Below are 16,236 nucleotides of genomic sequence, written 5' to 3' on the forward strand. Positions count from 1 at the left end.
CCTGCCCTTTCTGGTGGTCACCCATTTCTCTACCTGCACCTTGGGTGTGACCACATTTACATATAAGCGATCTATGACGCTTTCCGCCACCTGCATGCTCCTAAGTGCATCCAATTGCTGCTCCAACCGAACCATGCGGTCTGTGAGGAGCTCCAGTTGGGTACACTTTCTGCAGATGAAGCCATCCGGGACGCTGGAAGCCTCCCGGACCTGCCACATCTCACAGTCAGAGCACAGCACCCCTCTAACTGACATTGCGTCAATTAATTAAAATTAAAATTTCAAAGTTACTGTTCACTATCTGTTTCCTAGCACTAGATTTCTAATAGAAATGCGAAAGCTAAATATAGTACTCTCCGATCTCTGGCTTAGATATCCCTCTAAATTATAATTAAGTAATTATGTTTAATTAGTTACCAATGCTCAATTTTTAAAAATTTAGTGTAGAATCCCAACCAGCCACTCAGGCCACAGCTTTTCTGTGATGTCACTTCAGTTTCCCCACGACACACACACAATTTGAAAAAGGTACAAAAGTAAAAATGAGTAAAAATCACTTACTTACCTTCTTAGTGTTAATAATAAAATATGGTACTTACCTCACACCAATGGGTTTCATTATTAGGTTAGAGGAGGAGGGCGGGTGGGAGACACTACATGTGTAGTGTCTCGGGTTTCCTCTCCACCAGAATTTATTGGTTGGGGGGGGGGGCCTTCCCAGAAGTCCGCGGGTCGAACTTCCGGTTCCCGCCTTAAATATAAAAAAAATAAAACAGAAAAGAAGAACAGACACGGGACCAGGTAAGGGTTTTTAAAGTAAATACTCACCACCTCCCAGAAGGCCCCTGCGCACCGCTCCCGCCGAAATTCAAAGGGCTGCTCCTGCAAAGGTAAGGGTTTTTAAAGTAAATACTCACCACCTCCCAGAAGGCCCCTGCGCACCGCTCCCGCCGAAATTCAAAGGGCTGCTCCTGCAAAGGTAGGGGTTTTTAAAGTAAATACTCACCACCTCCCAGAAGGCCCCTGTGCACCGCTCCCGCCGAAATTCCTGTTTGTGTCTCTGGCCCTCTCTCCCTTATTACAAACTGATCCATCTTCAGTTGTTCACACATTCCTGTTGCTTGCTTGCTGGCAGCCACAAAATAGTGGAATCTCTCCTTCAGGATTTTGCGGCCAAAGCATGGATCGCGTGACATCAATGCACGTGCAGGCGCGGGACCTGTTCTCTCTCATCACTTCTGGTGTGAAGACTAATAAGAAATTTTGTCCTGGGACAGCACGCTGATGTTAGGATGGGACAGTACCGGGATAGCGTGATGTCAGGAGGTGGCAGTCTGCCACTCTGGGCACCTGTGCAATCCGGATCTGCCTGAGTGGGCATGCATATGGGTGCCATGAGTTTGATTTGTGAAGATTGAAAACATATAATACACTATTATAGTGACACGATTGCAGAGGTTGCAAACATTCAAACAGATTTCACATACTGGTGCTTAAATTCCACTTGCCCTGCCCCAGAAGAAAACCACACATATTTTCTTTTCTGTGATTGCTGCTGGTGCCTTCTTCTTGGATCTCAGTTTGAAGAACAAACAAATTATTGCAATCCCTGTTTATGTAGCTATCACATAATTCTTCCTTCCTATGGTGGTGTAGGCATCAAAGTACTTGGGGAAGCCAGTGAACTGGTGCTAACCTAAGCACTGTGACCCCCTCACACAAATGTCACTCGGCCACTCTTCACAGGCCCCGAGCTCCAACAGCTCCGCCCACGCCTCCTCCTATAGGGCAGCGGAACAATTAGACGTTGGATGTGACGTTAGGAAAGCTAATCACCCATTGGATAATCTGGGTGCCAATCGGATGGAGCAAGACAAAATGCTGTGGCAGATGCAGCTGGCATTCTCAACCTAAAAGTTGGTCGCGGCTGTTGGGCGCTTCTGCCACGATCGGGAGCGCCACGACCGACTGCTCAACGATCCTCCCGACACCTACCCACAACCCACCCGCAGGTCGCGACCCCTGGGTCTGAAAAACCCTGTACTACACCCACTAGTTCCCCTTCATCTACCATCAATTACATTATTAAGTTACCATATATTTGCAATATATTTAAATCCCTGATGCGTTTAATTCATCACATCAAATTACCAATGCCAGTGCCAATCCTACAACCACCAATGCTTCAATCTAGTACTACAAAATATATATTTACACAACGATGTTGATATGTTGATTCAACTTTGCAATGAACACATTGTATACATTGTGCGATCTGTATACAAGATACATTGTATCTCTGATCCAGGAGCTCAGAATTATTGAAATATGTGATCATAATGTTAGCAGGCAGCCAGAGTTAAAAACAACTTGTGGACATGATTCTCCGGCCTAGTTGCGCTCTCTCTCTCTCTCGAGCGAAACGAGGCTGGTGAATAGCGAGAGAGGCCAAAAACGAGAACCGCACCAGGCGCCAAACAGTTTGCTATGCAACCGCCCCACTCCAGTAGACGAAATCGGGATCCCGCCGAAGTGCGACGAGAAACCAAGTATCACCACTTAAGTTCTATTTCCATACAATTAACGGGAGCGACCCCTTATCCTAGCGGACTCCCCAGCAAGTGGTCACACTGGCGCCGATTAGTACTGCTTTTTTAAAAACATGAAACTGGCAGAAGGGCTTCTGCAGGGAGCTGAGGAGGTGAATCGCCATCTTTGTTCACAGGCAAAGAGCATGGGGGCCCCGCTGGGCTTGCCTTCCCAGTGCTTGGTGGGGGATGGGGCACCCTCCATAGGGGTGGGCCGCCATGTGAGGGGGGGGGGGGCGGGAGAACCACATGCAACTCCACCATGCCAACCTCTGGATCATGTGTACTCGTTCTGGGGGCAACCCTAACCCCTGCCCGTCTGCTCCACCGATCAGCCATAACCCCCACTGACTGCCGAAGCCTCTGGCCTTGCGGCTGAAGGCTATTGCTAATAGGAAATTGGCAATTGTGGTTAAGTGAGCATTTCACACAACCCAAGAGGATTTGCGTGGGTAGGTGGGCCATGTGGCATGTGGGAGTCATTCCAATCAGACCGCAATGCCTGGATACTACCTGAACACTGCGGGACACAACATCATGGATACAGCAGTCTGAGGACCCGGGTTCGAATTCCGTCCCTGGTCACTTTCCGTGTGAAGTTTGCACATTCTCCCCATGTCTGCATGGGTTTCACCCCCACAACCCAAAGATGTGGTTAGGTGGATTGGCCACGCTAAATTGCCCCTTAATTGGAAAATTTCAAAAAAATTAAAAATGGATACTGCAGTCAACACCCGAACAGGTATTGAACGCTATGGACGGTATTTTGGAACCCGCAGAACAGGCCCTAGTGGTGCTGCTGGTAGGCTTGGAGATGGCGGCAGCAGCAGCGACTGAATAGGTTCGAGACGGTAGCCCAAGTGCAGGGATCTGCCCCACATCCGGAGGACCCGGCCGCCCATCAGGACAGGGAGACCCACAGGGGGAGGCCAGTGACGGCCCACGGTGTACAGACGGCTCTGGTCCTTTGAACAAATGACGGACAGCTCATGCCACAGGAGGTGCTGCCTCAACAAGTAGACGGTGTGGCACCTCGTGGACTTCGCACCACACGGAGGAGGAGGACACTCACTCATGTCACTGCAGCCCTGAAGATTTATGCCTCAGAACCATTCCAGGGCTTGAGCAGGGACCTGTGTATGAAATGTGGGGATGCTTGGGTGGGATAGTGATGACGGACAAGGCCATGTCCTAAATGAAGATCTTCATCTGGTGGTTACACACAACCTGCATGTTCAGGGAGTAGAATACCTTCCCCATTAATGTAGGGCAATCCCAGGAGGCCCGGTGAGAGCAAGGCGACCTGCGTGCAGCCTATCAGCCCCTGGATCTGGGGTATTCCAAAGATGGCAGAGAATCCTGCTGCCCGGGCATCTTGTTGGGTTTGGTCAATGTCAATGTTTGTATAGTTCTCTGCCCGGGCAAACAGGACATCCGTGACCTGCCAGATGCACCTCTGACTTGTGAAATTATACAGAGGGGGCATCGTTAGCCGCATGCATGATTCCCAGTGGGGGAGGTTTGGTGACGGAAGGGTTGGGGGATGGTTGTAGGGAGGGTTGGGGGCTGCATTGGGGGTTGTTGATGGTGGATGCAGATGTGGGGGCGGAAAGGTCTTGGGCGGGGTCACATTGGTGTCACCCGTGCTGCCTGGTGTAGGTCGTTGATCTTCTTGCGGCACTGGAGGCCAGTCCTCCTTGTCACACTTCCCGAGCTGATGGCCACTGGCACTTCGGCACAGAAGGCACTGGCTGCCCTGTCAATCACCCTCCTGAACCCCCGGGATAACAGGACATCCCTCCTGGCCTCCACCGCATCTCGGAGCCTCCCCAGGTCCGCGCCTCCAAATCTCGGGGCCAGTCCTCTCAGCGCCATAGCTGCGAGCTGAGTGGAGGGGGTTGGCTGGTGAGCGCGGTCCTGGCGAATCGGCTGGTGAGCCTTCATTTATGACGTGAAGCTCGTGGGGCCTCGTTGAGTGGACTAATTAACTTTGAATACCATTCCCGGCCTTGCCAGGCCAAGCTCCAGAAAGGTCGCAGCAGTTCCTCTCGCTCCCACACTTAGAAATCTTTCTGGAGTAACGCACTCTCTATCTCTGATCCAGGATCTCAGAATTACTGAAACATGTGATCATAATGTTAGCAGGCAGCCGGAGTTAAAAATAAAAACAGGAAATGCTGGGATTATCTGTGGAGCGAGAAACCAGGGGCGGGATTCTCCGACCCTTCGCGCTGAAATCGCGCTCGGCGCGGGGGTGGAGAATTACCCAAAATAGGCTCCCACGCCGACAGGCGATTCTCCGCATGATCGATGTAGCGCCGGTCGGGGACTGTTGAAAGCGTTCAAAGTGCCCGGCATGTCCCACCGGCATGGTTCACATGTGGTCCCACCCGGTGGGACCTCGGCGTTCTGGCTGCGGGAGCCTCCTGGTGGGGGGGCGGGGAGATCCGACTCCGGGGGGGTCCTTCGCGGTGGGCAGGCCTGCGATCAGTGGCTACCGATTGGCGGGTGTGCTCATTCCGGGGGGGGGGGGGGGGGGGCATATACATTCCTCCGTGCCGGGTTCCTGTAGGGCTCTGCCATGTTGCACGGTGGCCGGTGCGAAGTCAGCCACCGCACGCAAGCGCGGACCCGCGGCAGGCGCCGAACGCATGCTCGGCCGCATGGGCGTAACTGCAGGGCCCTGATGGCAGCCGGAGCTGCAGAATGCATGCCGGGGCCCTGCTAGCACCCTTGAAGATGGAGAATTTATTTAACAGATTTATTTACCAAATAATTTGGAAAATTGTTGAGATATGCCATCCCACAAAAACACCTGCAAATACCAGACAATTGTCAGATTTTCATCCTCCTGATTAGCAGTGGCACAGTGGTTAGCACTGCTGCCTCACAGCACCAGAATTCAATTCCGGCCTTGGGCGACTGTCTGTGTGGGGTTTGCGCTTTTTCCCCGCATCTGCGTGGGTTTCCTCTGGGTGCTCCAGTTTCCTCCCACAGTCACAAAGATGTACAGGTTAGATGGATTTGCCATGATCCCTTAGTGTCTTGGGATGTGCAGGTTAGGTGGGATTACGGGGAGTGAGCCTAGGTAGAGTCGGTGCAGACTCGCTGGGCCAAATGGCTTCCTTATGCACTGTAAGGATTCAATGAAAAAGCACCAACAGATTGTTCAATATGATTTCCCTTCTTAAAGCCATATTGACTCTGTCTAATCAACATTATAATTTTGTAAATGCCCGGTCACCCTAAAAATATTATCCAACATTTACCACTTCTGGGGCGAAATTCTCCGTTATCGGCGGAAAGTCCGCCGATCGGTCGCCAAAAAACGGCGCAAATCCCACTTGCGTCACGTCATAAAAATGGGACGATAGTCTCCGGCCCGAAATGGGCTAGCAGCGACGTAACGGGATCCGCGCTTGCGCAGTGGTTCACGCCGTGCAGCGTCATATGCGCTGCACGGCGTGACGGCTCATAAGGCCGCGCAGCTCCCCCCCAACCGACCGGAACACCCGACCGCAACACCCGACTGGATGGCTGGCCGTCGCTCAGCCCCGAGGTTCGAGTCACGCGATGTGGAGGCGCTCCTGGACGCGGTGGAGCAGAGGAGGGACGCCCTGTATCCCGGGCACGGCCGCAGAGTTGCCCCACGCCACAGCCGGCGTCTGTGGAGGGAAGTGGCAGAGGCCGTCACCGCTGTGGCCCTGACACCACGGACAGGCACCCAGTGCCACAAGAAGGTGAACGACCTCGTCAGAGCAGGCAGGGTGAGCCTCCCCCATATCCCCCCTCCCCCATATCCCCCCTCCCCCATATGCACCCCTCCCCCATATCCCCCCTCCCCCATTACCCCCTCCCCCATTACCCCCTCCCCCATATCCCCCCTCCCCCATTACCCCCTCCCCCATATCCCCCCCTCCCCCATATCCCCCATATCCCCCCTCCCCCATATCCCCCCTCCCCCATATCCCCCCTCCCCCATATCCCCAAGTGAATCCAGCCCTAACCTTAACCTCTGCAATGCACGCGCAACCGATGGCGTGCATTCATATACCTGCCGAACACTGTTGCCTTTTAACCCTGCCACCACCTCCCCCCCCCCCCCCCCCACAGGAGAAGCGCGCACACAACAATAGGGAGCATGTGAGGACTGGAGGAGGGCCCGCTGATGAGAGGCCACTGACCGTACACGAGGAAAGGGCCCTGGAACTGGCTGGCGGACCTGAGGACTGGGGGTTGGTGATGCAGAGGTCGGGGGCCCACGAGCAAGTGAGCCACCAACAGCCCGTCCCCATATCCCCCCTCCCCTATATCCCCCTCCCCCGTATCACCTGATCACTGCCTGATGTCTAACCACGCATGCTTCATTGTGTATCGCAGGACCAAACGTCCAGGCACCCATCCCCGCAGATGCACACCGCCCGCAGGATGCCCCTCGGAGACCACAGGAGACGGAGAGACCCGCACCCTCCAGCATGCGACGCCCGTAGGATGCCCCTCGGAGACCACGGGAGACGGAGAGAGCCGGACCCTCCAGCATGCGACGCCCGCAGGATGCCCCTCGGAGACCATGGGAGACGGAGAGACCCGGACCCTCCAGCATGCGACGCCCGCAGGATGCCCCTCGGAGACCACGGGAGACGGAGAGAACCGGACCCTCCAGCATGCGACGCCCGCAGGATGCCCCTCGCACACCACGGGAGACGGAGAGACCCGGACCCTCCAGCATGCGATGCCCGCAGGATGCCCCTCGCACACCACGGGAGACGGAGAGACCCGGACCGTCCAGCATGCGACGCCCGCAGGATGCCCCTCGCACACCACGGGAGACGGAGAGACCTGGAGCAACAGGGAGACGACACCCCCGTCACGTGCGGGAGCGACCACCCAGCGATGAGGGGGGCAGCCACAGGCCCCCGTCACATCCGAGCCAGGACACCACTACCCAGGACACCACTATCCAGGACACCCCTACCCGGGACAGCACTACCCAGGACACCCCTACCCGGGACAGCACTACCCGGGACAGCACTACCCGGGACAGCACTACCCGGGACAGCACTACCCGGGACACCCCTACCCGGGAAGACGAAATACCGGACAGTGACTCAGAGTGGATGGGTGGAGACGAACCCCCACCCCAAAGTGCCATGGAGTCAGAGTGGGACGAAGAGCACGACACAACGCCACTGCTGTCACCAACACCCTCCACCATCGCAGAAACACTCACCACGGTTGGGCACTTTAGTGATGAGGCGTCTGGTACACTCACTGGTGCGCACAACACAGCCGTCCCGGTACAGCAGGTGGAGGTAGGAGCAGCAGAGGGACCGGGCGGTCGGAGGGCAGCCCAGGCCAAGCGAACATCTGCCGCCCAGATGGATCCCGGGTTCCTGCAGTTACCACACCCACACATAGATCCGATGCAACCACCGACACGGAGACGAGCGAAGAGGGTGACGGGTGGCTTGCGGCGGCTGCGGTCGCAGGTGGAGGAGTCCACCCGCGTCCAGGAGCTGGGAGTGGTGCCGGTCATGCGTGCCACCCAGGCTGACACCGCACGGGTGGCGTCCGCGGTGGAGGCAATGGGTGCGACGGTGTCAGACATGGGGAACGGTTTGCGAGGCCTGGGGCCTTCCGTGCAGGCGGCGTCTGTGGCCCAGGAAATGGCTGCCCTCTCACTGGAGGCCATGAGCCAGTGCCAGCGCCAGATGGCAGAGGCGCTCAACGTCATAGCCCAGTCTCAGCAGGCCATGGCCCAGTCTCAGCAGGCCATGGCCCAGTCTCTGCAGGCCATGGCCCAGTCTCTGCAGGCCATGGCCCAGTCTCAGCAGGCCATGGCCCAGTCTCAGCAGGCCATCGGTGAGGGCATCGGTGCCAGTGGCCATGAGCGAGCCGGCGTCGCACTGTCACAGACAGGGTTTGACAACACCCTGGGCTCCATGGCTGCAAACCTGCAGACCCCTGTCGATACCAGCACGGGCCTCCAGGACTGGCAGCGCCAGATGTCGGGGGGGGCGTCGGATGGCCAGTCCGTTCGCATCCCCCACCCATGTAGAGGCCTGGGGGCCATCGGGCACCCCGAGGGAGGAGGAGGTGGTGTGGTCCGTCCCGGCTCCCTCTGTAGGGGAGGTCCCGGTACACCGCGACACCTCGGACTCCCCCCCCTTCCGTCCCAGGTGCATCGGGTGGGCAACGGGCAGGACAGGCTGGCAGCTCGCCATCCCAGTCGCCCGGACCGCAGCCTGACCCATCTAGGCCAGGACGCCCCAGGAAACGGCCGCCAAAGGGATCCAGTGTCAGAGGGCAGGAATCACAGGAGTCCACCTCCAGTTCTGCTGTACCGTCTGGGGAACCACGTAGGCGTAGTCAAAGGGCCCGTAAGGCCAAACAATTAGACACTGAGTAAGTTGGCACGGGTGCAGGGCACAGATGAGTTTTAGGGGCTAGGGCACGTGCATGAACTCCTTTGGTTATTAAATTCAATGTTACACCTACCGAAGCTGCCTTTGTGCTCTGTCCAAAGTGTGCGGGCGTGTCATGTACGTTGAGCGCAAGTGTGTGTGTGAGGGGTGGTCTTACCTCAGCCCCAGGTGAGTCTGCCCCCTTCCCCCTGGGCCGCCATCAACATCCCCCGGGCAGAGGACGGGACCGTGCGCTGCAGTGTCACAGCCGCATGCAGGGATGGTCCGGGTGGATGGTGGTACTGTGGCCATGGGTCAGACATAGTCCAACGATGTAGAGCCAGGAGCTCATCGCAGGGCGGGTTGTCATCATCCTCCATGGCCTGCGATAGACACGCGTCCACCCGCAACTGGGTGAGCCCGGCCCGTTGTGCCGCCGGTGGATCGGCAATTGGGGGGGGGGGGGGGGGGGGGGGGTGTGCATGCGGGTGGGGCTGTGTGGGGTTGGGGAGGGGGGTGAGGGTGCTGGGTGGGTGGATGGGTGGGGGGTGTGGGTGGTCGGCTGTTGCCATGGTGTGCGGTCTGTGGCCATACTACCCGATTCCCACGCCCATCTAGTCAGTGAAGCGAGCGGCTATCAGTCTGTCCCGTGCCCGCTGGGCCAGCCGGTAACGGTGGACAGCCACCCGCCTGTGTCTACCCCGTCTGCCCTGACCATTGCCCCCATCCCCCTCATCTGGGGAGGACTGTGCCTCTTCCTGCTGCTCCTCCACTCCGCCCTCCTCTGCCTGCGGCACATCGCCCCTCTGCTGGGCTATGTTGTGCAGGACGCAGCACACCACAATGATGCGGCCGACCCTATCTGACCGATACTGGAGGGCGCCCCCAGAGAGGTCCAGGCACCTGAAACGCATCTTCAGCACGCCAAAGCACCTCTCGATCACTCCCCTTGTCGCTACATGGGCATCATTGTAGCGGTTCTCCGCCTCATTGCGTGGCCTCCGTATAGGCGTCATCAGCCACGATCGCAATGGGTAGCCCCTGTCGCCCAGCAACCAGCCCCTCAGCCGGGAATGGCGTCCCTCGTACATGCCGGGGATGGATGACCGCGACAACACGAATGAGTCGTGTACACTGCCTGGGTGACGGGCGCAGACGTGCAGGATCATCATGCGGTGGTCGCAGACCACCTGTACGTTCATCGAATAGGTCCCCTTCCATGCCACCTGGCTGGGGGGAGGAGGGGATATGGGCAATGATGACATGTCGTCGTTCCCCTCCCCCCCCCCCCCCCCCCCACCAGGCCGTCATGTTTTCAGACCATCCAGCGATGTTGGCCGCCGTGGTGGCAGCCGCTCATGTCTATGTTGCCCTGGATGAGGAGGAGGAGGAGGAGCGTGCCAGAGAGGCGGCGCAGGCAACCGCCCAGGCTGGAGGGACACCTGACCGACAGGACGAGGAGGGGGAGGGGGTCTCCACCCCGGCACGGACCCCCCCCAACCCCCAACCTCCACCCCAGCACGGACCCCCTCCCCAACCTCCACCCCGGCACGGACCCCCTCCAACCCCCCAACGTCCACCCCAGCACGGACCCCCTCCCCAACCTCCACCCCAGCATGGACCCCCCCCAACCTCCACCCCGGCACGGCCCTGTTATCTGCAGGTGGCCGCACGGCGACGTGCATCCCATCGATCGCGCCCTGGACCATGGGGAACCCGGCCACGGCAGAGAAGCCCACGGCCCGGGCATCTTGGCTGGCCCGGTCCACGGGGAAGCGGATGTAGCGGTGCGCCATGGCATAAAGGGCATCTGTCACTGCCCGGATGCACCGGTGCACCGATGTCTGCGATATGCCGGACAGGTCCCCACTCGGTGCCTGGAATGACCCCGTTGCATAAAAGTTCAGGGCCACCGTAACCTTGACGGACACGGGGAGAGGGTGTCCCCCGCCAGTGCCACGCGGTGACAGGTGTGCCAGCAGGTGGCAGATGTGTGCCACCGTTTCCCGGCTCATCCGGAGTCTCCTCCTGCATTCACGGTCCGTGAGGTCCTGGTATGACTGCCGGGGCCGGTACACACGGGGCGCCCACGGGTGCCTCCGTTGCCGTGGGGCCGCGACGTCCTCCTCCCCCTCCTCGTCCTGTCGGTCAGGTGTCCCTCCAGCCTGGGCGGCTGCCTGCGCCGCCTCTCTGGCACGCTCCTCCTCCTCCTCCTCATCCAGGGCAACATAGACATGAGCGGCTGCCACCACGGCGGCCAACATCGCTGGATGGTCTGAAAACATGACGGCCTGGTGGGGGGGGGGGGGGGGGGAGGGGAACGACGACATGTCATCATTGCCCATATCCCCTCCTCCCCCCAGCCAGGTGGCATGGACCGCATGGGTCCAACTGTTGGAGGCTGGCACCTGGCCAGGTGGACCAACTCATTTGCCCTCCCATCACCCTCCTCGGCACGGACCCCCTCCCCAACCTCCACCCCAGCACAGACCCCCTCCCCAACCTCCACCCCAGCACGGACCCCCTCCCCAACCTCCACCCCGGCACGGACCCCCCCCAACCCCCAACCTCCACCCCAGCACGGACCCCCTCCCCAACCTCCACCCCGGCACGGACCCCCTCCAACCCCCCAACGTCCACCCCAGCACGGACCCCCTCCCCAACCTCCACCCCAGCATGGACCCCCCCCAACCTCCACCCCGGCACGGACCCCCTCCCCAACCTCCACCCCAGCACGGACCCCCTCCCCAACCTCCACCCCGGCACGGACCCCCTCCAACCCCCAACCTCCACCCCAGCACGGACCCCCTCCCCAACCTCCACCCCGGCACGGACCCCCTCCAACCCCCAACGTCCACCCCAGCACGGACCCCCTCCCCAACCTCCACCCCAGCACGGACCCCCTCCCCAATCTCCACCCCAGCACGGACCCCCTCCCCAACCTCCACCCCAGCACGGACCCCCTCCCCAACCTCCACCCCAGCACGGACCCCCTCCCCAACCTCCACCCCGGCACGGACCCCCCCCAACCTCCACCCCAGCACGGACCCCCTCCCCAACCTCCACCCCGGCATGGACCCCCTCCCCAACGTCCACCCCGGCACGGACCCCCTCCCCAACCTCCACCCCAGCACGGACCCCCTCCAACCCCCAACCCAGCACGGACCCCCTCCCGGCACTCCCCCGGAGCCCAGCCTACTCTAACCACCCCCCACCCCCCCCCCCCCCGCCGCACACACACACACAAGCCGAGACACACCTCTCCTCACGCAATCAGTCTGCGGCCACGCCATTTCCTGCCCAGAGCCAACCCCCCAGGCCGTCACTCACCTCCTCGCTGGTCGGCGTGAGTCTGGAGCACCGGGTCACGCCGATGAAAAGGAGGTTTGATTCACGTCTGATTCACGTTTGATTCACTGGGCCCATCCGGAAGGGAGAATATCGGCAGGCCGAAAATCGGCTGCCTTGCGCAGACCCGTGACATTCTCCGCAGCAGCGGCGCCATTAACGCCCCGCCGACTTTTCTCCCTTCGGAGACTTCGGCGGGGGCGGGATTCACGGCGGCCAACGGCCATTCTCCGACCCGGCGGGGGGTCGGAGAATGACGCCCCTGATATCAGGCTAGTCTCTGGTTCCCTGTTTTTTCCCTCCTCCCTTTATGAACGGCAGAGTTATATTTACTGCCTTTCATTCCACGGTTTTGGGAGATCAAAACCAATCATGCCAGAAATAAGAAATGCTAAAGACTGAGTGCTTAACAAATGGAGATTTGTCAGATGGTACTTTATTCATCACCTTGAATTCATGATTTTTCCACCTGCCTCAGATCCTTTGGCATAATTCCCATTGTAAATATAATGTTTAATGGGAGACACCAGAAGGAAAGTTTATGACAGCAAAAGAAAAGACTTTAAAATTCAAGATATCTGGCAGAATAGCAGAACATTACTACGTTCACAAATATTAAACACATTAATACATACCACTCTATTCCCCTCAGTCATTGGTATCAATTGCAAACAGTTCAAGCCTATGCACTGATTCTTGTAGGACGCTGCTAATTACAACCGGCCAAACAGAGACAAAATACTGCCTCTCTTCCTTATGCTTGTAATATCAGTGTTAATGAGATGTACAGCAATAAAAGAATCAAACAGACATCCCTCATTAACTTCAGTGTGGAAAAATAGACAATATATACGGTAACATGGACCGAGCTCCAAACACAATAGACATTCTGATAATCTTTCAACTGCACTTGATTGATTAGCAAGAATTGTAGAACCAAAGTTTACAGCACAGAAGGAGATTAATTAAACCCAATGTATAGCAGATCTTTTCTTGAGCAATTCAAAATCATTCCCAATATCCTGTTCTTTTTCCATAACCTGGATTATATTCTGGCTTTCCACTTAATTGATACAGTGCTGCCTTAACTGCAACAAGGATCTATGTTCAACATCCTTTTGTGCAAATAAATTTTCTTAACCTCATTCACTCTGAAAATTTAAAATCAATGATCTCTTACCACTGACCTCAACCAGAGGAAATAGCCTTCCCCTATAGTTACCATGTCAAAACAATTATTTTAGAAAATTGAATCCCTTCTTAAGCTTCTGTGAAAAACAAATTTAAAAATTTATAGGTCAATGGTTCTAACACTAAAACAGATTAATTGATAACATCCTGCAATGTTCTTCAGTTGTGATTGTGTGAAACTTATTTAAGACACAACTAGGCTCTAATTCCCATCCTGTTTACCAAAGTTAGAAAGGATATTTTAATTTTTTTGATTTTTCAACCATTTTCTGCTTTCACAACCTGATGTAAGCAAACTATTAGCCAAAAGCTAATAAAAAAAGTAGGTGATTAGAAATAGCAGGCTGGGCTCCACAAATAGCATCCTAATGGGGAAAGATACAGGAAAATTCATCCTTTAACTTTCGTTCCCTGTTTCCTATAAACGGAGAAGCAAAACAACCATTACATCTGCAAAACTGGATGGACTACAAAGAGATAAGTGAACAGGATAATACAAGCACTGATGGGAGTCAGCCACTGATGCCAATTAAAAGGTGGAAGAGCCCCCTGGGGTGCACTTTCTTTTGCTCACTTCATGCTGCAGGGAACCATTGTTTCTGTATACTGCTTGTTATTCCATCTTTAACCTTGTGTTGGCACAAAGGCACTGTTGCTACGCCCAGCACCAGCATTAAATGATTTCTATTGCATACTGCTCCTCAATCAATTGCTCAGTTTTGTTGTAAAGGTACAACACTGACAATTTGCAGTCTTCTTGCATTAATGCAGGGAATCAAGAAGGGAAAGGTTGCAGGAATCTTATTGTCTGATACTTTTCAAATAGGCAAGATATAGCCATTTCAATTTACTGTCAAGACATAAAACTAGTACTGTGGACCAGCCACACATTATAGAAAGTGCACAATTTGCATTTCGATTGATCTCAATGGTTACTCTAAATGGTGGATGTTCTGAAATGCTGTCGCTCTTTGCAGGTACTGGTTAGAGCAACATCCAGTGATGAGCGCCATTGAAAATGTAGATAAATTATCCTTTTTAAATAAATGCCGTTTAACCTCATTCTACTACCCAATGCCAGGAAATCAGTTCTCATTATTTACAGACCCTGACAATTGGCTATCCACCAAGCCCAAGTATATCATTAGTGCTTCTCAATCCTGGTCAATCAATAGTTTGTAGTTCATGTGAGTGCACCATGATGAGGAATTTAAACCACTGATCTCTTGGGTTGCTGAGGAATGCTCAAGGTAGGAAGACAAGATTCCGGTTGACTTCCAATTATCCCAGCAAGGTTGGGAAACCTTCTTTGCATATGCTGCCAAACCTGCTGAATGTCTTCCAGCATTTTCTGTTTTGATTTCAGATTTCCAGTATCTGTATTATTTTGCTTTTGTTTTGTTCAAAACATTATCAGTTAGGAAATAATATCCATTGTAAGAAGTCTTTACAAGTTCATCACTGCGTTATTCCTGGAGCTCAGTGCAGCTCCCTTGTTAACACACAGCTTTCTTTTTGTGAGAGGTAAAAGCAGAAACAAATTCCAAATTTAGATGCTGATGTTTCTTGAAATCTGAATCATTTATAATCATTTAATCACGCATGACCTAGGAGTGCCCAATACTACATTATTGGGCCATTTTTACTTTCTCATAGTTTTGTAAAGATATTGCATGCAAAAATACGGTGCTATTTTAGATCACTATTTAGTACAGAATGCTCTACTTACCCTCCTTCACTCTCTGTTTCAGCGCTGCTCTTATTCCCAGTGCTGGCCCCGAAATAGATGGAGTTTGATTCAGCAGAGTTACTTCTTTCCCTTTGAAATCCTTGTTTCTTCTTTTTTGCTGTTTTTTGGCATTGTTGTATACTTGACCTTTGTTAAACAAAATATAAATTAGTACATTCAAATTTTCTCACATTAAGGTCCAAAGCCATGAACAAATGGTCTAAATGGAGCTAACCCCTTCTTATGCAAACCTATTGGGACAGTGGAAGCTCTTAGCAAGGACAGAATTGTGCTTTAAGGGCAAAAAGGTTCTGCAATAAAAACAGTTTGATAGAATGAAGCTTCTGCATTTCAAAGATTTCATTTTCTTAAAGTACAACTCTAGGCCCAGGAACGATGGTCAAACAATGCTAACATGTATTTCAGGATGGGAATAGCTTAGATGATTAAAGCATGTATCTGTCAGGCTTTATAAACTGTATCCTAAATACTCTAAAATTATCAAACAGTGTGAACTTCAAAGAAGGTTTTGAAGCCTCCAAGCTCTGCTCTCAATTTTTCTTGACTAGTACATTGCCAATCCCTATTGTGCTTGCTGAAGGGAAGAAATTTCTAATGGCTGCCTTCATATTATTATTGTGATCTGCAGCTCCGGCAAGTCTGACACCCCAAATATGGCCCTATGGGACAGGGCTTTAGTCCAATTTGTAGAATGGTAGACATGGTGCTAAAGATAAGGACCCAGAAACCCATGAGCTTAGGACACGATCAGAACATGTGCATATGGTTAGCCGGGACCTCCCGCAGTGCTCATACTTATCCTCCCTCCCACAAACAACCTACTCATCCTGGATTTGGTCAAATGGGCCCTGTGCACTACCTTCACTACCTTATCGACCCTAACCTCGCACATGACAACATTGCCTCACTCACCCCCCCCCCCCCCCCACCCGTTTGAGGGTCTTCAGCCCTCATG

The 16,236-nt window shown here is 54.7% G+C and overlaps 1 protein-coding gene across 2 annotated transcripts in view; it reads right to left on the bottom strand.

Moving 5' to 3' along the window:
* The window catches only part of LOC140398093 (regulator of microtubule dynamics protein 3-like), a 583,369-nt gene that overhangs the window by 521,768 nt on the left and 45,365 nt on the right, over positions 1-16,236 (bottom strand). For both annotated transcript variants that reach the window (XM_072486340.1, XM_072486332.1), the window contains exon 3: positions 15,261-15,407. In XM_072486340.1, the coding sequence (XP_072342441.1) occupies positions 15,261-15,407 (147 nt within the window). The remainder of the gene's footprint in view (positions 1-15,260; positions 15,408-16,236) is intronic.

Source organism: Scyliorhinus torazame, chromosome 2, assembly GCF_047496885.1.
Source record: "Scyliorhinus torazame isolate Kashiwa2021f chromosome 2, sScyTor2.1, whole genome shotgun sequence".
Lineage (NCBI taxonomy): Eukaryota > Metazoa > Chordata > Chondrichthyes > Carcharhiniformes > Scyliorhinidae > Scyliorhinus > Scyliorhinus torazame.